The sequence below is a fragment of the Malaya genurostris genome, chromosome 2 (genome assembly GCF_030247185.1).
Source record: "Malaya genurostris strain Urasoe2022 chromosome 2, Malgen_1.1, whole genome shotgun sequence".
Lineage (NCBI taxonomy): Eukaryota > Metazoa > Arthropoda > Insecta > Diptera > Culicidae > Malaya > Malaya genurostris.
In genome coordinates, this window is record NC_080571.1 from 274,124,232 (window position 1) to 274,145,725 (window position 21,494).

General features: G+C 40.7%; 2 protein-coding genes across 3 annotated transcripts; one reads left to right on the forward strand and one right to left on the reverse strand.

Annotated features, from left to right (window-relative positions):
• Nucleotides 1-40: 40 nt before the first annotated feature.
• LOC131430112 (glucose-fructose oxidoreductase domain-containing protein 1) lies at nt 41-1,699 on the reverse strand. Its single transcript, XM_058594810.1, has 2 exons — nt 993-1,699; nt 41-935 (listed from the first exon to the last, which is right to left on the reverse strand). Exons 1-2 carry the CDS (start codon nt 1,452-1,454, stop codon nt 216-218), a joined length of 1,182 nt encoding a protein of 393 aa, XP_058450793.1. The 5' UTR covers nt 1,455-1,699; the 3' UTR covers nt 41-215.
• A 5,513-nt stretch (nt 1,700-7,212) lies between these two features.
• LOC131430113 (transmembrane protein 131 homolog) lies at nt 7,213-21,140 on the forward strand. 2 transcript variants are annotated; one of them, XM_058594811.1, is made up of 4 exons: nt 7,213-7,421; nt 7,536-9,727; nt 16,378-18,771; nt 18,930-21,140. In XM_058594811.1, exons 2-4 carry the CDS (start codon nt 7,691-7,693, stop codon nt 20,328-20,330), a joined length of 5,832 nt encoding a protein of 1,943 aa, XP_058450794.1. In that variant the 5' UTR covers nt 7,213-7,421; nt 7,536-7,690; the 3' UTR covers nt 20,331-21,140. The 2 variants fall into 2 exon arrangements, with proteins under 2 accessions (XP_058450794.1, XP_058450795.1); XM_058594812.1 differs by having other exon boundaries at nt 7,539-9,727.
• Nucleotides 21,141-21,494: the final 354 nt, after the last annotated feature.

The window sequence follows — 21,494 nt, forward strand, 5'->3', positions numbered from 1 at the left end:
TTTTTCTCAAAATTTCTATGAATAAGTAATCGAGAAAAAGTTAAACATATATTTTTTTCTTATTTCATATTTGTTTTTGTATGTAAAAAATGCACAAAAAAGCTGTGTATAGTATCGTATAGCAAATAACGTGCAAAAAAAAACTTGCAAGACAAAAAAAAAATAAAGCAGACTTTTACTCTAATAAAAAAACAATTGTCATCATTCATTCGATTTCAATGGAGGGCCGTGGCGGACGTCATCCGAGCGGCGGAAAGAAACTTTTGATTGGTAGGTGATTCCGAACAAATGTTCACTTTCGACCAGCACCGATCCTCGCTAGACTTCCGAATAGCATCTAGTACCGCTTGAACGTATAGGCCGTCTTCGAAGGTGGCCGCAGACTGAACCGGTTCCTTGATCCATCCGGTGGATTCTTTCGTAGGATGAAAAGCATCTCTTAGAGCACCAACCATTTTGCAAAGACCTTTCACATACGGTCTTGGCAGTGTTGTTTCCGACGTTGAAAATTGCAAATCCTGCACATCCAAGTATAGCATTTCTTCCTTGATTGTTCCGGTATCGTCAGTAACTCTATGAGCAACCAGATCACCTCCTCTGACAGTGAGATGGCCATCACCACCGTAAACCGCTACCTCCTGATGGAAGGCATTATTTGAAATGTGGCAATTTATGTTGACAGTTACCAGTGTACCACTTTCCAATTCCATCTGAAAAGTGCAGAAGTCGGGCGCGGTTATCTGCCGGATTCCGTTAATCTGACCCATATTTTTAACGTAAGTACGAACGGTACCATGCACCTTCACAGCTTTGCGTTCTGTGAGAAACTTAACTAAATCGATAACGTGGCTTCCGACAAGATTTAAAACGCCTCCACCCATTGTTTCGTCACACAACCAATCAAACTTGTTGTGAAACAAAGAACTCATCCTAATCTGAAAAAAAACAAAAGTATTTGAATGGTAAATAGGCAGAATAGATTCCGTTACTACCTTAACATCGACCAACGACAACTGATCTGGAGGACCTAGATAGCCCTCCTGAATAGCTTTCTTCATGTGCCCAATGGCTGGCAAGAACCGTAACGAGTGGTTTACAATCGAAATCAACGATGGATAATACTGACAAGCGCGGACCATCTTCAAAGCGTCCGCTTGAAACAAACTCATCGGCTTATCACAGACTACGTGTTTTCCGATCCCGAGTGCTTTAACCGAGATCTGAGGGTGTAGGTAAGGCGGACATGTGATGAATACCATGTCGACGTCTTTACGCAGCAGGACATCATCCATTTTGCTAGTATAGAAGGGAATTTGTAATTCAAGGGCTGTTTCTTCGGCTTCCTTCAATGTACGACCCCAGATGGCTGCGATATTGAAACCCTTGTCGCGAAGAATCGGGACCAGAACTTTGGTAATTTCACCGGTTCCGAACATTCCGATGCCCGGTAGCATGATGTGATAGAATTCACTGTATCCGAAATTTACAAAATTAAAAATCAGTTTATTATTTAAACGAAAAGCTAACGGGAATGCAGTGATCGAAAGTTTCGATTTTGAAAAGGAATAATTCACATTTTACTGTCACAACAAACACCTCACTAGCAGCCCTTACACGAGAATTATTAATGTCATTTTTAATGATCACTAAGAGCAAATTCAGCAGCTGCAAGATTCATATGGGTGGTCTATAATGTAAATGAAACTGAAACAAACGTATCCCCAGCAATGCGTTTTAGTTTTATTTATTCGACCAGTTCTACTGTCAAATTTAAAACTGGTATACATTGCCGTTCTATTTTTTTCTATATATATTTGAAACACAGATAAAACGCTGCTGGGGCTGCCAGTTTATTTTGTTATAATTTCTAGATTTAAATTTTAAAACTGACATAAATTATGCATCTAGAACTAGAACACTCCTGAATATGCCCTAAGTAATGATGTATTTCAAATTTGATAGAAATCTCGTCATTACTGCACCATTACACGTTCATAAAAGTGACATTATTTTTTAGTAATGACACTTTTAATGATAGTGTAAGGGCCGCTACTGAGAATAAAATCAATTTATCAACTAATGAGTGGCGGGATTCCGAAAGGTGTTTGCTAAAGGGTCAACTGGAGATTGAAGCGGGATAATTCAGGGGCCAGGAACAACTTATGTTACGTAGTATCAAAGATATCATATTAACAAGATATCCAGCTCTCACATTTCCCGAACAAATCTTTGGCAACACCCTTTTTTGCGAGCATGGCGCCCTCAGGCGAGTCCGCATCGAATCACGTACATAGAAGTAAGGGGAGAGAAATGTCAAATTCGTACGCGCCAAAATAGCAGCACTGCGCACCCATACAATTGACATGACATGTTGAATGAGACGCCGTGCGATGGCGTTGCTGAACTGAAGATTGCGATCGCTCCAAGCTGACAGGGTCTGGTAGTATGCAGAGAAGCTAAAATTTATCACAGTGTTTGCCTCGGTGTTTGCCTTTAGGCAAAGATATCATATTAACAAGATAGCCAGCTCTCACATTTCTCGAACAAATCATTGGCAACATCCTTTTTTTGCGAGCATGGCGCCCTCAGGTGAGTCCGCATCGAATCTCCTACGTAGAAGTATAGGAAAGAAATGTCAAATTCGTGCGCGCCAAAATAGCAACCCTGCGCATCCATACAATTGACATGATATGTTGAATGTGATGCCGTGCGATGGCGTTGCTGAACTGAAAATTGAGTTCGCTCCAAGCTGACAGGGTCTGCTTTAGGGGTACTTCATTTTATATATAATAGAAGATGTGGGTAGCCGAGACACAGACTAACAGACAGGACACTCATATTAGATTCTTCAATCATTGTAACGGTCATTTCGAATATTCCTTTATTTGGGACAGTACTCACATGTGTCATGGTGGCGCCACGTTACCCTATCAAAAACATCCTGTCTGTCATCTAGACTGTGTTTATTTTTTTCATTTACCAACAGAGTTGCCATTCATACAGAATTACCTGTAATGTATTGATTTGTATACGTCCATGCGAATTTCATGCAGGATACAGATTCAATACATATTGCCAAAACTATATACATAATTGTGCCTACTTCTCATCCCCCAACGCAATACAAAATCGAACCCGTTTTGTTACAATATTTACTTGCTTCTGGTCTGCTGCCACTTAATTTCGGGTGAAAACTACCAACACAATAAAAAATAGTCTAGATGAACAACGTTGAGTCAAATAAATGGTTACCTTCCAATATCGTGAAAAAGTTAAATATATTATCAACGTAATCCAATAATTTATTGTGACGATTCATTTTCAAATATTTTGATGAAATCAGGCATCCCTGCAAGCAGCTGATCGGTGTTGACAAACGAGGGGAAACCAACTAGTAAAAAAACTATTACATAACCCAAGGGGTGTACAGATAGTAAATAGTTCGCGCAGTACAATATAGGTGGAGCTAGTGCATCACGAAAAATTATTTTTATAAGAAATTACTCATACTGTCATGTCTGTTAGTCTGTGGCTGAGATTCAATTATTGGAGCCTTACTGGTTGAAGATATCCAACTAGCGACATAAAATGCTGGTTCTGCAAAAATTAAAGCATAAAGTCAAAAATTCCACAAACATTCATTTTGTGGAATTTGTCCTTCTGTTTAAGGTGCAACACACTAAGAATCGATTCCTTAGTTCGGTAATTTTTTGTCGGAAACTTTCGATAACCTGTAGAAATAACCGATATTTGTATACATAAGTTTTGTTTTACAAAAATTAAGCAAATTTTAAGTCTTAAAAAGTCACCGAGTACGTTAAAAATCTTACTGTCCGTACACTCAGAAAAATATTATGGTAACAGTTACTATATAGAGGGCCAACCTGACCATGCGAGTATAGTGGTTTTCAGCCGACTATTAAATCAGATGATTTCAACAATAATCAAGTTCATGTTTACTATAAATGGTATCGGCTCTAGAATAGTAATATTGAATATTGAGTTTATTGTATGAATAACTAATACGATTGAGATGGTTAGGCTAACCATGACCGAATCTTTATTTACATTGTAGTTTTCGCTATAACCAGAGCCATGGTATTTTTGACATTTCACTTCTAGTTATTTCGAAACTAAAGGCAGTGGTTGATTCAACAATGCTGAAGATCAGCAAAACATGAGCTAATGTTAAAAAGTTTTATGAATTTGAATTCTAGAACAAGAACAACAAAATAGTTTCATTGAATTCTATTTTATTTTTGCATCAAATCAAATGATGATGTGCCTGGTGAAATATTGATTATCAACGTATACACGGCGCAGCATTGCTTGGTTGCAACTGTTGATCCCAGGCTCTGTTTGGTGAAGTTTTTCCTGAAGCAGGAATGGGCAGCATGGAAGAAATTAATAGCCAAATCCAGATGCAAACCTCAATACCCACCTGCCATATATTGTTATTTTTTCCGTCGGATTCGAGCGATTTGAATCCGGGAATCGGATGATGTTCGTCGTTTTCATCAATCGCTTGATGTTGTTTCTACAGCGACCGATAACGAATATTAAAAATTATACAGGACGTCGATTTCACTAGAAAACAGCCGTTACCGGCAAAATTGTTGAAAAATTTAATTTCAACGACGGAAACTAGTGAGGCTACAAAATTTACTCACCTGCAAGACCTTCCAAATTGCACAATATAAGTCACAATATACATTTTTTTCAAATCAATCACTGATGTGTTACGAAATTCTCTGCTGTATTGTAACTTTATGTAACAATAACAAAGTACACCCGTTTATTGACAATTTGTATAGTCAGCACAAATGAAAAACATAGTCGGTTAAAAAACACTATACGATAATGTGCTTACTACATAAATTCTGTTGATATGGACTACATGAATAGTGTTTTCAAACTTCATAATTTCTTTTAAACCATGTATCTATTTATGGTAACATTATTACACTGTGGACATATTTACATGGTAGCAATAACTATTTAGCTCCTCATATATATCATGGCTTGAGAGCAATTTCACCTTACTAGAATTGTGATTTTAACTATTTGTTCTTATATTTGAGATGACTACCATTGTCAGGATGACCATGCCAGAAAAGTCATAAATACAAATAGTTTAGTCAAGTCGTAGTCTTTGTTGTCTAGTAATTTATACACTACAGATGGTGAATAGTCATATATCATGATTGTTGCTACTATTTAAGCGTATAGTTGAAATGACAATGGAAAACAGGATACGGTTACTATGGTATTTTGCTCAGTGTACGGTAAAATTATTTTCAAACAAGCGAACTTCCGTCAAACCGTTTGTTTGAAGCAAGTTTCGAACCTGTTTTCTACATTGTTGAACTGAAAATCGAGTTAGTTTCGAACCTGATTTTTATATCAGGATTGCTCAGATCCCCGTTGCTAAGTGCGGAACCAACAGAGTTTCGTTTGTTTGATGAAACTATCCTGGGTCAGTTTCAGTTTTCTCGAGCGAAAACGACATAACCAAACGAAAAAAATTTAGTTCAAGTTCAAGATGTAGTTGAACCAATCATGTACTTACTGAATGATAGATCGGATTGCAAATAAAACATTTAATATGTTTAATTAAATTCGTTTATTTTATATTCCATGATGTTTAAATTGTGATAAATCGATTACGAGACTAGAAACTCAAAATTCCAAGGGCTAAAGTGTGTAAGTCTCCTAGGAGCGCCGGTAAAGACAATTCCGACTAACAACGCTTTACATATTCTCGATTCTTGCATTAAAATTATTAGAGCCTTCTGGGCAGCGCTGCCAACTATACCGATTTCTCGGTATTTATACCGATTTTTGGACTCGATACAGGAATACAGATATCCTCTCTCAAAATACCTATATTTCAATTTTCATACAGATAAATACCGATTTTCAGTTTTTGTGTTGGATTCCATGGGGGTAAACCAGGTCGACCTTTTTTTTTTTTTGGTCGCAAAATCAGTTTCCGCACTACATCGATGTTTGAGTTTTTGAGAAAGATATTGTACAGATAGATTTTTCCGCCAAATACAGATTCTTGGAAAAAACAGTTGACAGCACTGCTTCTGGGTGGCTAAAATTGCATACAAAAAAGAAACAATGCATTATAAGCTAAGTTGAATGTTCTAATATTTCGGGAATACTCACTCTACTAATGCATTACTAGATTTTTATCAAATCAGAATAGATAACGATTGATCCGTCACACTGTTGCATCGCACTTCCTGCAGGCACAACTTATTTACACTGTGTTTACCGTTGGAATGTTCTGCTTTTCGTATCATCTGGCTATCCATTCGCTTTCAAACCAATCTGTTCTCGTCTTTTTATCATAATAAACAGTAACTATGGTGAATCGAATTTAAACCCTCCAGCGTTGCCATTTGCATGGAAAACTCGATAAAGTACATTGTCACTATAACAGTGTATCTCGAAAATGTACCACATATTGAAAAATGTGTCCTTGAAAATTTGTCGAAGCATTCCGTATTATAATTTGTATTTGGTAGCACTGACCATGCAATAGTCCTATGCTCTTACGAGTCGGCTGTGAAGTCTGTTGAAACAGAAGTTTAAGCTCCACATCAGAATGTAGTTCTTTAACATTTTTTTTTACTTCTTAATATTTCGGTTTTATGTATCTGAGACGCATGAGACGTTTCTACCAGTTATTTTGACAGCAGCCGGAATCTAATCAGATTTCTGCGGGCAGCCGGAATTTCTACTAAGCGGGATGCATCCCTTTCAAGATTGTTGTGACGGATTGACAGGTATCATAAACGTCAAACTTTTAATGTTAATACTGCAAAACACAATTTTTTGCAAGTGTATGTGAAGCATCAGCTCTATTTGAGGGGGTCGGAAGAAATTAAATAAGTTGATGATTAATTTGTTAAATTTTTCATGAGTTGTCTTGGGGAATCTTTCGCATCAGGTGTGGAAAATACTGGGATTGGATTTTAAATTTCCAAAAATAAATTTAAATAAGCAGGTCAAAGCTTTGTTAATACTAATTGCAATTCTGGACCTAGCATAAAAAAAATACAATTTTTGCTTTATATACCCCTCGCGACAAGTAAACACACTACCTCTTCTTAGTATTCGTTATGCATTTATCGTTCGTCGTTTTTTTTGGCAAGCACGAGATCACGCGAAGCTTACGCGAGTGCGAGCGAGACACGGCGTAAAGGAAAAAATGAGCTAAAGTAGTAGCGATAAGACACGGACGGACGAATTTTTGACTCCTGAACGAGTGGCAGTGAAAAAAATAAAAGATCCGTTCTCGGGACACGTCCGAAGTGGACAATTTTTGCATCATATCATTAGATATTCCGTCGGTTTTCGAAATAAGATATTGAGGACTCCTACGGAGTAGTGTGGAAGCTATAGAACAGGTATGAAAATTGCGTTAGTTTCTTGCAGACCGTCGCGTGTGTTTGGAGGACTTTTCTACATGACGTTTTTTTTTCTCTTGTGCTGTCTTGCATGATTTTGTCTCGCTTCAACAGCAGACTGCGGAGGACCTTTTCGGTAATTTTGAAAGGAAGTTCAGAGCGCCACGGAAGAATAGAAAATGAGCATTGCTATTCTACGGAAATAGGACCAACAATATCACGGACTGGAATAACGCGAAGGAAGTCAAAGTATTAGCAAGAAAATAAACATGGCCAGCCGGAAGCGATCGATTCGTGTGTTCAGTCTGCTGTTGGTATTTCTGCACCTGGAAGTTCAGGTTCGGTCACAGCCATCGATTCAGCAGCAACAGCAGAACGAGCAGATTAGTTTTGGCGCACAAGAAATGTTTTCTCCATCTTCACAAACGCTGATGGACGAAATGTTTCAAAGAGGGGACGGTGTCGTTAGAAGTGGCATCGCGGAAATGACAGCAGGGAAAAGCAGCCCAGAACTGGTAGGAAATTTGATTTTTCAACCTAGTTTGCTAGATTTTGTTGAACGTTCGATTGGTGACCCGCACAATCAAGTAGTGATCTTGATCAACAAACATAAAAGCCGGAGCGTATTTTTGGGCTCGATATCTGGCAGCACGCCAGATTTTTACAGTTCATACTTCAAGGATATGGTTATTCCACCCGAAGGCAACACAACGTTCAATGTGGTGTTTTTACCGCGTCAGCTGGGTGCCACAGCTGGATCTATTGAAATACATACATCGTTCGGGTTGTTGCAGTATCAGGTTAAAGGTGTAGGGATAGAATGCCCATACCGATTAAGGCCATTGGTTGGCCTGGTAGCTCCCTTAAATGCTACAATTACACCAGAAATCACCCTGTACAACCCACACGATACTCCTCTTCAGATCGTGGAAATCTACAGCAGTGGTGGAAACTTTCAGTTGGAATTACCCAGCGGAGCCCAAGAAGGTCCCCAGGCACTTTGGGAAATACCTCCTCACAGTACGAGAAGTGTAATTCGTGTAAGGTTCCATGGAAAAACAGCCGGCAACCATACAGCATATGTTCGAATAAAAATATCAGGCGGTAGCCATAATCCGACACTTGCCGATAAAATGCTTGTGGTTCCAATCGAAATTGAGATTTCAAAGGAAACGGGAATTTACTCGAAAGTACCTTTTCTCGATCTCGGTGTCGGTGGCATCAACGAAAATATTACTAAAATATCTTTGAATTTAACGAACTCCGGGGATCGTAAAATAGATATCGCAAGCTATGGTGTGCACTCTATGACAATGGAAATCATTAAAGCTGTAAAAGTATTCATTGATACTCAAAAGTTTCACCCAGTATTTGAAATAACTATCAACTGGACTAAACTGAACACAGACAGAGAAATCAAAGGTTCTCTGTATGTAGATTATACTCTGAAGGATTCTCCAAAAAATATGGGATATGCATGGGTTGAGTTTTCCGGCCAGGTTTTAAATGGCAAATTGAAGTACAACACAGACACGTTAAAGTTCCTCACTTTAAGTTCCGATGAGTCGGAACAAGATTCTCAACTCCTGGTTGCTCGGCCGCTGGTTATCTGGAATAAGTTCAACGTGCCATTCAGCATTTCCAACATCACTGTACCTGACAACTTTTCGAGGAATTTCCGCATCGAAGGTTTCCGACCAAAAATCGTCTTACCCGATCAAGAAGAAATGCTGTTCCGAATATCTCGTGTTCTGACGGACAACCTAAACCAATCCATTGTCTCCTACATTCGGCTGGTGACCAACGTCACCGAGTTCGAACTTCCCGTCTACAGCTACACCGGGAAGTTGAAGCGCATCCTACCATTCTCGACAACTGCTCCACGTCCTCCAGAAGAATACGAAAGGTTGGATTTGGACGAGCGTGAGCTCAACTTTGGAATTCTACCGATCTCAACGATTGGCGAAACGTTAATCGCCTTCTTCAACACGAACCCAGTGGAGATTCCGATTCGCCACTGGAAGGGGGCCATCACCTCCGAGGGCACCGGTGCGCCCACAATCACCGTTATTCTGCGCGGATGTGGTCCTCATGCAGGGGAAAATCTAATATTTTGTAACACGATACAACCGAAACATTGGATCGTGTTCCAGATCAGCGTCCAGTCCAGCACGACCGACAGTTATCAAGGTCGATTTAGCATAACCACAGACTACGAAGAGATTGTGACACCGATTGCTTTTACCACAGCCGTCGGCAAGCTGGAGCTGAACAGAGAACTGCTGCATTTTGATAACTGCTTTCCGGTGAGTATTTCTCATGTCTTCTTTAACTATTATCAACTCGTTCTCGTTATGGTTTTGCGGTCAACGTCAATGAAAGGGTTTTTTTGTTTTTGATGTTACTCCGTTTGCCACTGTTACGTTGGAATTCATTCGAATGGATTTCGTCCATATGATAATATATAATAAAAAAATATAGAATCTGTTATACGACGTTGATATTTATATTGTCGAACGTCAAAACCAAGGAAACATAATTCAACGGGGATTAATGTTTCGAAAAGACCGTTATAATAATTAAACAGACTGAAAAATATTTCAGACTTTCACTTAAGCGGTTTACGGAAACTGTATTCCGGCTATGTCAATATTTGTATGGCTCAAAAACGACTGTAGATTTATTCAACAACGCAACTAGTTTGTTTGGAATTCGAAATATATCTATAGCAGCTATACAACTATTGTGTAATAGTAGAGTATAGTAGAGGAGACCGCAGCTGGTTTGCCGAGTTATGCTTTCTAAATTTCTGTATTCGTTCTGGTTAGACTTTTTGGTAAACGGTTAGAGCTGTCATGTAGATAGTACAGAGTAGAGTTCATGTGTGATTTTGTTCAATCATGAAGAAAAATCAGAGAAAATATTACTAACAAACGCGGAACGAAAAGTCGACCAACAAACCCCTGGATTGGAGTCAGTTGACCGAGTTTGGTAAGATATGTGAAACACATCAAATGGGTGCCTAATACAGGGTCCGGCACTCGAAGTGTAACCAATTAAAAAGGCCATAAATTCAGTTTGGAAAATTACTTTTACTTAATTCAAAGTACAAAATGTGTAAAAATAATACAAAATTCAGAATCAATTCACTTTTGCTCGATATGACCACCTTTTGCCTTGACTATGGCCTTGAGACGGTCAAAAAACGAATCGCAATCTGCCGAATGTGACTTGCAGGTATTTAGGCCCACTCGCGGACAATAACTTTTTTCAGCGCCTCGAGACTGGTGTATCTTTTAGATCGGACTTTGCTCTCCAAAATGGCCCAAAGAGAATAATCCATTGGATTCGCATCTGGTGAATTGGAGAGGCATTGTGTGGACGTGATGAAGTTCGGAACGTTGTTTTTCAGCCATTCTTGGTTCACTCGAGCTTTGTGAGACGGTGCCGAGTCCTGCTGAAACGTACATCGTCTGCCACCGAAATGTTTGTCTGCCCACGGCTTTAAAGCAACCTCCAGAATACTTTCCCGATAATATGTCGCATTTACCTTGACGCCAGGCTCGATGAAAACGATTGGAGAGCGCCCATCTGCGGTTACAGCGGCCCAAACCATTATCTGTTGCGGGTGCTGCCTCCTGGTGGCCAATCGATGACTCAAATTCTCGTATGAACGGTCGGTCAAGTAAACCCTATCGTTTTGAGAGTTTACGAATTGCTTAATTGGAAAAATTTTCTCGTCAGAAAATACAATGTTCGGAAATTGACCGCTTTCGGCCAAACGAAGCAACTCCTTCGCTCTCTCAAGTCAAGATTTTTTTTTCGCGTTCACTTTTGGCAAAATGCTTTCTTGCGCTTGTAAACAATACAACTCCGAACTGTCATTTAGCAAATTTCTAGAGAGCTGATGCCCGTGCGTCAGCTGCGCGAGCGGTCTGAAGTTGGTTACACTTCGAGTGCCGGACCCTGTAAAAGGTCGAAATACGAAAGACGGAATAGCGAAAGGTCGAAATATATAAAGCCCACGATGTTCTTTCTTACATAATACATAAAGCCGAAATTTCGAAAAACCGAAGCACCAATAATTGAAACTAAAAAGCCGAATAATAAGTCAAAATTCTTCCATACTCTCGTATACAGAAGGCATATGAAAGTAGATATTCCCACAGAGCCGAAAGAATTTCTGAAATTTTTCGAATTACCATACGTTTTTTCAAGAGCTCTGATCAAATTACATTGGGCAATTATTAAAAATTTACCCCTAACGACCAAATTTGTTGAAAGTATCGCTCTATTTCTTATTTATTTGGGTATAATCATCAGACACAATATGGTCCTAATGGTAATTTCTAGTAATATACATAAAATTTCCAAGTATCCTACTGCGTCGAATTCTAATAAAACGCGATTGAATGATCTCTGCATGCCAATAATAGCATTGTTAGCACCGTAGTTAGTTCGTCGTAAAGAAAGTCGAAGAAATTCACTGTTGCAAAGAGCACGGGGGCGAACGTTGATGTTGATTTCGCGGAGCAAAGCAGGGCAGTCAATTCTATCGGTCAAAACATCTGCTATCAATAAAGCACGTGCAACATCTCGACGAACTTTGTTGTGTATCAAGACCGATTAGTAACCCGCGACTGTCGTAGTTTGGTAGTTGGTGAGGATTGTTCCACGGTTAGCGCCGTAGAGCGAAGCGAATGAATCTGCGAATGTATCGATTTGATTCTATGAGCTCCGTTTATGTAGTGAGGGTTCCGAACGACAGAACAATACTCCAGGGATAAACGAACAAGTGAGCAAAACAAAGATTTTAAACAGTACACGTCTGTAAAATGTTTAGCATCATTACAAATCCTAGGTTGCGAGAAGCTTTAGAAACGATATAGCTGATGTGTTGCTTGAATGTCAGTTGCTCATCGAGAAAGACACCAATGTCTTTAACACACGTCGTTCTGACTGTCGGGGATCCTTCCAGAAAGTAATCAAAATGGAATGGCTCTTTCTTCTTCGAGAACGTAATGGTCGAGCATTTGTCAGGATTCAATTCCATACGGTATACTTTACACCACTCGGCAAAGTTCAACAACTGTCGTTGTAGAAAACCTGCATCTATTGGGCTTCGAATGTAATAGTAGATCCTAACGTCATCGGCAAACGATAGACGAGGGCCCTCAAGAGTAAAGTTGGCTTCGTTGAAGTACAGTAAAAATATTAAAGGCCCGAGATGGCTACCCTGCGAAATTCCGGACGAAGCGATAAACTCATTGGAAACGGGATCCCCGATTTTCACTGCTAAATGACGATCTATAAGATATGACTGCAGTCATCGAAGGATGTTAGAGCCGAATCAAAGTCTTTCCAATTTAGCAATTGTTATATTGTGGTTTATTATATCAAAGGCAGAAGAGAGATCGGTGTAAATAGCATCTGTTTCTTGCAAGCAAACATACAAAAGCCGACGCGGTTCTTTCAATTGGAGGACCAGGTAAATTCCTATTGAAAAAATTAGTTTGGCCATCTGAGTTTCGGCTTTATGATGTTTCGGTCTGTTGTATTCCGGCTTTCTGTTATGTTCGGCTCTTGGTGACATTTTCACAAATCATGATTCAAATTAAAGCTCTCATTGCCTCAAAAGATGTGATGCAATTTTATCCAGATCCGGCCTCCGGTTCCAAAATAATAGGTCGATGAGTGTCGAAACATTCAAATCGTCATTCAAACGATGCAAAACCGGTACGCGTCGGCACGTGCCGGTACGGAAGAATAAAACATCACCGTTTGAAATCTATATTTTTCAGGTGAAAATTATGTAAATATTTTATTGAATTTTCCGAAATTGAAAAAAAAAATTGATACCGAAAGTCTTAGAAGTCGAAAAAAGTTCTCGTCCAAAATTTGAGCTAAAACGGACATGGGTAAGGGGTGCTGTCCAGCGGTTAAAGTTTGAAAATTTTCAATCTTAAAAAAGCACCAAGACAATTGGATAATTCGGTGAAATGGCTTCGGCGGAACCGCTTTCAGTGAAATACCTTTCGGTGAAATGACCCTGACCGGCTTTACCTGCAGCACCATTCGCTTCATTTTCTCCTCTTCCAATGCTGCTTTAGATCAGTCGACGTTTACAACCTTGACGCTTCTTCGAATCAATTCGTACACAGTTGGTGTTGGTGAAGGTCTGACGTCTTCAGGAAGGCCTGCATTTATTAATCAACAGACACAATTTGGTCCTAATGATAATTCCTAATAATGTTCAGAAAATTTGTACGTATTTTGCTTCGTGACACATTAAAATCATACCCAGATGAAACAAGGTTGAACGATCTCTGTAAACCAGTAATAGAACCGTTTGCGCCGTAGTTGGTACGTCATATAGGAAGTCGAAGAAAAGCACTGTTGCGGAGAGCTCTGTGTCGCACATTATTATTAACTTCGTTGAGCAAAACGGGACAGTCGATCCTACCGTTGAATAAATCTGTTATTATCAAAGCGCGTGATAATTCCCGTCGCACTTGTAATGTGTCGAGACCGATTAATAATCCGCGAATTTCATAACTAGGTAGTTGATAAATATCGGTCCACAGCAATCGGCGAAGAGCGAAACGAACAAATCTGCGCTGTATTGCCTCAATTCTATGAACACCGTTCAGGTAATGGCCGAGCGCTTCTCGGGATTTACAATCATACGGTTAACTTAACACCGATCTGCGAAGATTAACAATTGTCGCTGGAGAAAGCCTGCGTTTTCTAAGCTGCAGATGATGTGATAGATCTTAATATCATCAGCAAACGATAAGCGAAGACTTCCAAAGCAAAATTGACATCATTGAAGTACAGTGAAAATATTAACGGTCCGAGGTGACTTCCCTGTGGTATTCCGGATGATGCGAGGAACTCTCCGGAAGTATGATCGTCAATTTTAACTGCTAAATGACGATTCCTAAGATATCTGTCTGTCCAAGTCTGTCCAATTTAGTAACCGTGATGTCGCGGTTGATTATATCGAAAGCGGAGGAAAGATCGGTATAGATAACGACCGTTTGTAAACCGTTAGACATTGCATCAATCACATAAGACAAAAACGATAGTAAGTTTGTGGTTGTTGAGCGGTTAGGCATGAAACCGTGTTGAGTATCGACAATATATTGCTTGCAGTGATTGAAAATTGGTGTCAGTATAACCTTTTCGAACAACTTTGGTATAGCGCTGAGGGAAGTAATACCGCGGTAGTTGTTTATATCCTTTTTATCGCCTTCCTTGTGGACTGGGAACATAAAGGAAGCTTTCCATTCATTGGGAAAAACTTCTATAGCGAGAGACATTCAAATAACTGCCGGTATTCCGCCAGGACCTGGAGAAGTTGAGGCTTTCATTCTTACAATTGCCGTCCGTATTGAGTCTTCGTCATCTACAACCAGGCCTTCCGAATGCTCATGCGTGCACAAATGCGACAGCGAGAGCGCACCGAAAATGTGTGTGTCGCATATATATCCTATGTGCGTGAGCGCCGACTAAAAGAGCAAACCAAAAGCGTGTACGAGACGCGTAGGGAGCACATAGAAACGGGATGCGCTGCTTGAAATTTCAGAGCATCGCATTTTCTTCTGCGCGCGACTCGTGCGCTTTGGTCTCACGAGACAGCGCACGAGATTTTTTATGAGCGCAGCTTGTGTGCTATGTGAGCCACAGTAAAAGCTGCTGTTATTATTATTTGTTCGTGCCTAGAGCGGTTCGTGCGACTTGTGTCCTATCCTAAAGAAAGAGATGAAGAGGATGAAAATAACATACAAACCTCTCGTAGATCGCATGAAACGAGCGCGCCGCGCTATCTCATGCGACGATAGCGCTTGAGCCTCGCTCTTGGCAGAATGTGATGAGATTTTACAACGAAGCGTGCATCAGTTTCTGGTGCGGTACGTAAATGTGCCAAAGAGTTCTCTTGAGAGCGGCAAAAGTACGTCGCATGCGCGTGGTTGTCTTATGAGAATGAGAATTTATTTGTCTCAGCGCAAAATAAAGAGCGCGCGTGCATAAGGCCTGTCTACAACAGATTCAATTCCCTGACAAGACGCGTCTTTGAATTACTCTACTGGTGTCATTATCGACAGTCACCAGTGAACCCAACCACACGACCTCGTCGACCATTTCGATTCCATTGTCGCAAATCAGAACTCGTTGTGGGTGGCTGACTTTTCTTGAGCCTCACCTGGCGAACACTTGGTCCGTGGTAGCACGTTCGCCCATGACTGCTCAGTGCTCAATCGAAGTCAATGTGCGTGGGAAGTACTTGTTGTAGAGTAGTCGTTTTCAATCAATTATTTTAAATGTTACACCATACTTGACGAAAAATATTTGTAGTCATTGTGTCCTGAAGATGAAGGTATAACCTTCGAAACGTCGGCCGTTAACGAAAAATAAATGTTTTGACGAGAAACCAATTGACCAAAAAGCCATCTTTTTATTTGAAACAACATTAATTGGTCGCACCCGCATCAAATAAATAATAACTAACGGAAACTCTATAACAGGGGTTCCCAAACTATTTTGGGTCATGCCTTTACTAAAATTAACTTAGGCCTCAGACCCCCATCAACAAATTCCTTTAAAAATACAATTTTTTGCTTTTTTAATATTGATGTAAAATACCTACCAATTTCTGCGAATGGTCAAATAAACACAACTTTTTAGCATGAATATTTCAAATAATAACTTATATCACACAATAGGGGGTCGATTTCTAGACCTCGTCGACCCCTTCAGAGTCAGTTTTCGTTTACGCCGAACCCCGCAAAAAGGATATCGACCCCAAGGGCTCTATATCGACCACTTTGGGAACCCCTGCTCTATAACATTGTTTTGTGCTATATGCTCTTAACGGTTTCATGTTTTCAGAAAAATTGTATTTCTATTGCATGTTGAAATCACATACTAACGCAACACATTTGCTTCATTGCAGGGAAAACTATGCTCGCTGAATCTGACAGCGCACTCAACGTTTCTGTCCAAGATTCACGTCGAGGGCATCAAAACCGATGTGGACGGCATTGAGTTCACGGTGGAGAGCCGCCATCCGGTGATTCACCCGAACACGGTGACCAACATCGGCCAGTTGATATTCGATCCGAAGGTGATCTGCAAACAGGACTGCTACAGCAGCTTCGATCTGCTCTCGAAACCGTTCGGAGTGAAATGGATGGCCACCCTGGACAATTACGAACAGTACCGGAAGCTGGATAGCGAAAAACTGTTGCAACAGCTGAGGCTCTACTCGGAGATGAAACGGTCCTGGAAGAGCATTCGGTTTCAGCTCACGACAGACCCGATTCGAAAGTTCGAATTCAATGCCAGCGTCGATTTGGTGTGGCCGAAATTGTTAACGGAAAATATACATTTTCCGACGCTGCAAATAGAGCAGGAAGCAGTGAAGTTGATTACGATCAACAATCCATCGGATCAGATTTTGTTTGTGCATCTGGTGCTGCACGACGTAAGCGTTCACGGAAGCGATGTGAGTGTTCTTCCACCGGAGATTTTATCCGGCTGTGAGAATTGCAGTCTAAGCGACGAAGGCGTATTTTCGTTCTTTCTGTTCGATTATGACGATATTTACGTGAACTATGTGAAGCCCAAATCGTTCCTGAAAATTGCAGTGAAATTTACGGCGAAAGCAGCGGGGACATATTCGACTATTTTTTACATGCGGAACAATCTAACATTAATCGATGCTGTCTGGATACAAGCAAAAGCCGTAGTGCCACAGTTTAAATTTGGCAATCGGAAGCCAGGTGCGACTACAGCACTACTATTCGAGATTACCGATAAACATCTGAAGATGTGCACCAAATTGCACGAACCCGCGGATACGGATGAAGCTGGGCTTTCGATTCAGACGATGCGTTCTTTCACTGCGAAGAACTACGGAGAGGTTCCAATAACGGTTTCGGGCATCCGCGTGGAAGACATCCTCTGCGAAGGCTATGGATTTAAAGTGTTGGACTGTTCGCCCTTTGAGTTGCAACCAAATGCAAGCAAGAAAATTGAAATTGCCTTCTCTCCTGATTTTACTCTGGCAAGGGTGACACGAACACTGAATTTCGATACTAATATAAATTTTCCTGTAAACTTTACCCTGTTGGGAACCGTTCCAGCGCATGGGTTAGAATCTTGTAGTTTAAGTTTAAAGAGACCGTGGTTCGAAGGAATGCTCAGAATTGTTCTGATTTGCGTTTTGTCACTAACTTTTGCAGGCACCTTAACGGCTGCCTTCTTAGATGCTAACAAGGTGATCAAAGATCACGTACTCAATTTATCCAGAGATCGAGGACCTATCCAACCTCCGTTGGATTTACGGCAAATAGCACTGCAAAGTTCAACCTTACTGGATGATAGCACGGAAAAAGTTTCCGTCAGTCAAAATAGCCAAGCTAAAAACAGTCAGAATAACAGCTCTAAGAAGAAGCCACCGGCAAAACAGTCGAACTCGAAAATGTCCAACGGAACTTCCCACAATTTCAACAAGACTTGGAACGATTTTACTTCCAAGCTCGGAAAAGGTTTCAATACGAAGCTACACGACGCAAGCGCGAGCAAACCTTCACCCGAATCGGACAAACAGTTTCAGAAAAGTCGACGCTCAATTACTCCTCCTAAGGAGGAAACCCAGCTTCTAACGTCAGTCTCAAACAGTCCAGTTAGCACCAAAGAACGAAACAGGCCTTCAGTGGAAGAAGATTCCAGCTCGACCACGACCGAAAGTTCGGAGACGTCTTCAACTATTTCCTCGGCGTCCACATCATCAATGGCAGCTACGGGTTCCTACAAATCGTCGACGGCAGTCGAAATAAAAACTACGAAACCTCAAGCTACCAGTAATCATCAGCATAACGCGCAAACTAAAACTTCTGTCAGCGATGTAAAACATGAATCAAATTCAACAAGCTCAAGCCAGCAGCATCCTACAACTGCTGTTCATCATCAGCAGCAGCAGCAGCAGCCGAAAGCATTGAGTCCACAGCAACCATCATCCCAGCAAACGGTGGCGGCAAACAAAACGAACGTGAAGAAGGCGAAAAGTCTTCCGGTCAACTACGTATCGGGATTAGCGCTTTCTCTTGGTACTTCGATTACCAGTACAAATAATTTTCAATCACCACCAAAACATGCCCAAAGTGCGAAAGAATCCGGCAACAATGGCGGCGGCGGAGGAGGAGGAGGAGGCGGAGGATTGCGCAACAGTAGTAAGAACCATGGAAACGATCGGATGCCGGCAAAACATACTAACAAGAGTGCTGAAAAGAGGGAACACTCTGGTAAAGAAAATGGAAGTGCTTACGGTGATCACGGGGGAAAGGTGAGTGCTATCGTCAAAATGTTTTTCTTTCTCTCACTTTATATTTCGTCTTCAACTCGTCAGTGCATAACAGTTTATGTTGAACTGTTATGCCACTCAACAGTTCAACATAAATTGACAAACTTTCCGGAAATAGTTCATTTATCTTCTCTTTTCAGAACGACTCTTCGCAATCGAAAAAATTCGGTAAAACTCCCGGCCGGGAACGCAAATCCAACAACCAAGGGAAGAAGGGTTCCAAATCGCAACACAAGGCACAGTCGCTTCACTTTTCGTCGTCCAATTCCAACAAATCGACAAATGCCGGTGGTAATGCAGGCTCGCCCGGTTTTTTCTTCGCGACCAACAACAATCCGGCGAATCAAATTCCTGCACCACCTAATGTTTGGGGAGAAAATAGGGCACGCTTCAGCGACGTTCTTGCACAGGCTACGCTGGATAAATCGGGTACTGGAAACAATTCGAAAAACGCTAAGTTGATGAATTTTGGTTTAAATTACGGTGCAGGACCGTCGTCCTCGACGGCGACAGCTGGCTCTAATCAACAGCATTCGGAGGCTCCCAAAATGGGAGTTGGTTTGTTCGGTAAAACCAAGGACGATAATTTCATTGGACTAGAGAAAGAGCTTAACGTTGGCGTCGGTTCTTGTCTAGCACCGATTGGCACATCCAAGAAATCACCATCTGCAACGCCAAAAAGTTGGGAACCATTCGGAAATGTTGTCAACAGACCTACAACAATGGCACCTGGGCCCGACATCGTAAATTCTGATAGTTACTTCTCACAATCGTTCGTTGACTACAACCATGGAAGCAACGATCAATTCCATGGCAGCAATGCCGTTAGTTGCAACAGCAACAGCAACAATAACAGATGTCAAAAAGCAGATTTGCATTCTCAACCAATGTTTGGAGCAATGAACGGTGGACCAAATGCTAGCCCGTCAAATGTTATGGATTCTATGAACGATCTAAATCCACTGCTAGTGGACCACCGTGATTGGGACACCAACAAACTTCTTTGGCAAATGATTCAAAAAAACGAGGACCTTAACCCGTCGCCACTGATTGATTGGACTTCTCTCTGGACTTCGCCGACAGTATTTTCTCAGCCCGACGGTAATCAGCATCTGCATCAGCAACCACACGCTCCACAATCATCGACAATGCATATGAATTCTCGGTTGACCAACAATTGGCTTAATGTCGGTGGCGGAGTTTCCCGTCAACCACAGATGCCATTACGTGCTCCGCCCGGATTTTCACCAGTCAAACCAACTCCTAATCCGTCGATGATGGCTCAAGCTCACGCTCAAGTGCAACAACAACAACAACAACAGCAACATCAGATGAATGCAGTTCATCATCAACAAATGCAACAGCAGCAGCAGCAGCTTCAGCAACAGCATCAGCAGCAGCAGCAACATCAACAACAACATCAACAGCAAGAACAACATCATCAAGATAATGATACAGCCCCGGCATATGACCCGTTCCGTTTGAGCTCCATTTGGGCTCCGGCTGGTGCGGGCAATGATGTGTGGAATGAGAAGAAGTAGGAGCAGTCAAACTTACTTCTTTGAGTCGAACAAAGAGAGTAGTAGCACTGCTGAGTTTCTTTTTTTTTATTTTTATCCTTTGAACTAGTTTTACAGAAACGTAGATACTCAAGCGAGGTTTTCATTTGAAGTACAATGTATTTTCGTCAGTTTTATCTGCGCTGTGATTGAACCAGAAGCTTTGATCTTTTCGTTACTAATCATTTTCATCGTTTGTTTGAATTGTTTCTAATCATTTTTTTTTTAATTCTGAAGGTTGAAGAACATTTAATTTACTATAGTTTTTTTTGTTGTTGTTCCACATGTCACTTTTTTGGTTGAATTTTGTACATTACTCGAATTTTCATCTTCGCATATATTAACGACCAGTAGATTCCGTAGCAAATGGAATGAGTTGAATGTCGGTAAAAGAACTGCTGCGCTGGTGATCAAAAATTGAAAAGAACATATTAAATGAATATTATTCAATATTTAAAGTATCATTAAAGATGAAACACCTCAAAATAATTGTTTAATGAACAGTTAATTGTAACGAGTGAAATGATAAAGGTCACACTAAGGCCAATTCGTTTTGTCGTATTTCTAAAACACAGATTCAAATGCTTACATAAGCAGAATTTTAAGAAAAGGATGGCAACACTGCTAGTAAGTACTGCACTGTCAGTGAGCCAAAACGTGGGCACGCGTTTTACGCTGATGATAACTACACGCTAACGGACAAAATGCTGATGATGATGATTGGATACTCGAGCGATAACAATGACAGACGCAACAATTGAAAATATACACAAAAGCTATGGCAAATAAAAATTTTATTTTATTGAATCACAAGAAGATCTTCGAAATACTTATTACTACCCAATGGCCTTAAATGCAAACGTTCAATGGCTTAGAGTCGCAACGATCGCAAGCAACATTCAAGTTCTATTCGAGTTGCACTCTGACATCCTTCCTCCAATATGTTGAGCTTTTTAATCTAATAGTGCCAGATACAAAATCAACCTCATTTTCACGCGATAAGTTGCATCAATATTCCGAAATAACTATAAGAAATCGACTCGAAAACTACATAAACCCCGATCGGATTGTAATAATATCAATCGTATATAGCATTCCGTATTTCGTTCCAAAACATCGCGCTCGATTGAAGTACAGAATGCAAAT

Excerpts from the sequence above, each read along its gene's own strand:
- LOC131430112 (XM_058594810.1), bottom strand. The coding sequence starts at position 1,454 with ATGCTACCGGGCATCGGAATGTTCGGAACCGGTGAAATTACCAAAGTT. Across the intron at positions 936-992 it reads TGTCGTTGGTCGATGTTAAG|ATTAGGATGAGTTCTTTGTT; the intron begins GTAGTAACGGAA and ends GTTTTTTTTCAG.
- LOC131430113 (XM_058594811.1), top strand. The coding sequence starts at position 7,691 with ATGGCCAGCCGGAAGCGATCGATTCGTGTGTTCAGTCTGCTGTTGGTA. Across the intron at positions 9,728-16,377 it reads ATTTTGATAACTGCTTTCCG|GGAAAACTATGCTCGCTGAA; the intron begins GTGAGTATTTCT and ends GCTTCATTGCAG. Across the intron at positions 18,772-18,929 it reads ACGGTGATCACGGGGGAAAG|AACGACTCTTCGCAATCGAA; the intron begins GTGAGTGCTATC and ends TTCTCTTTTCAG.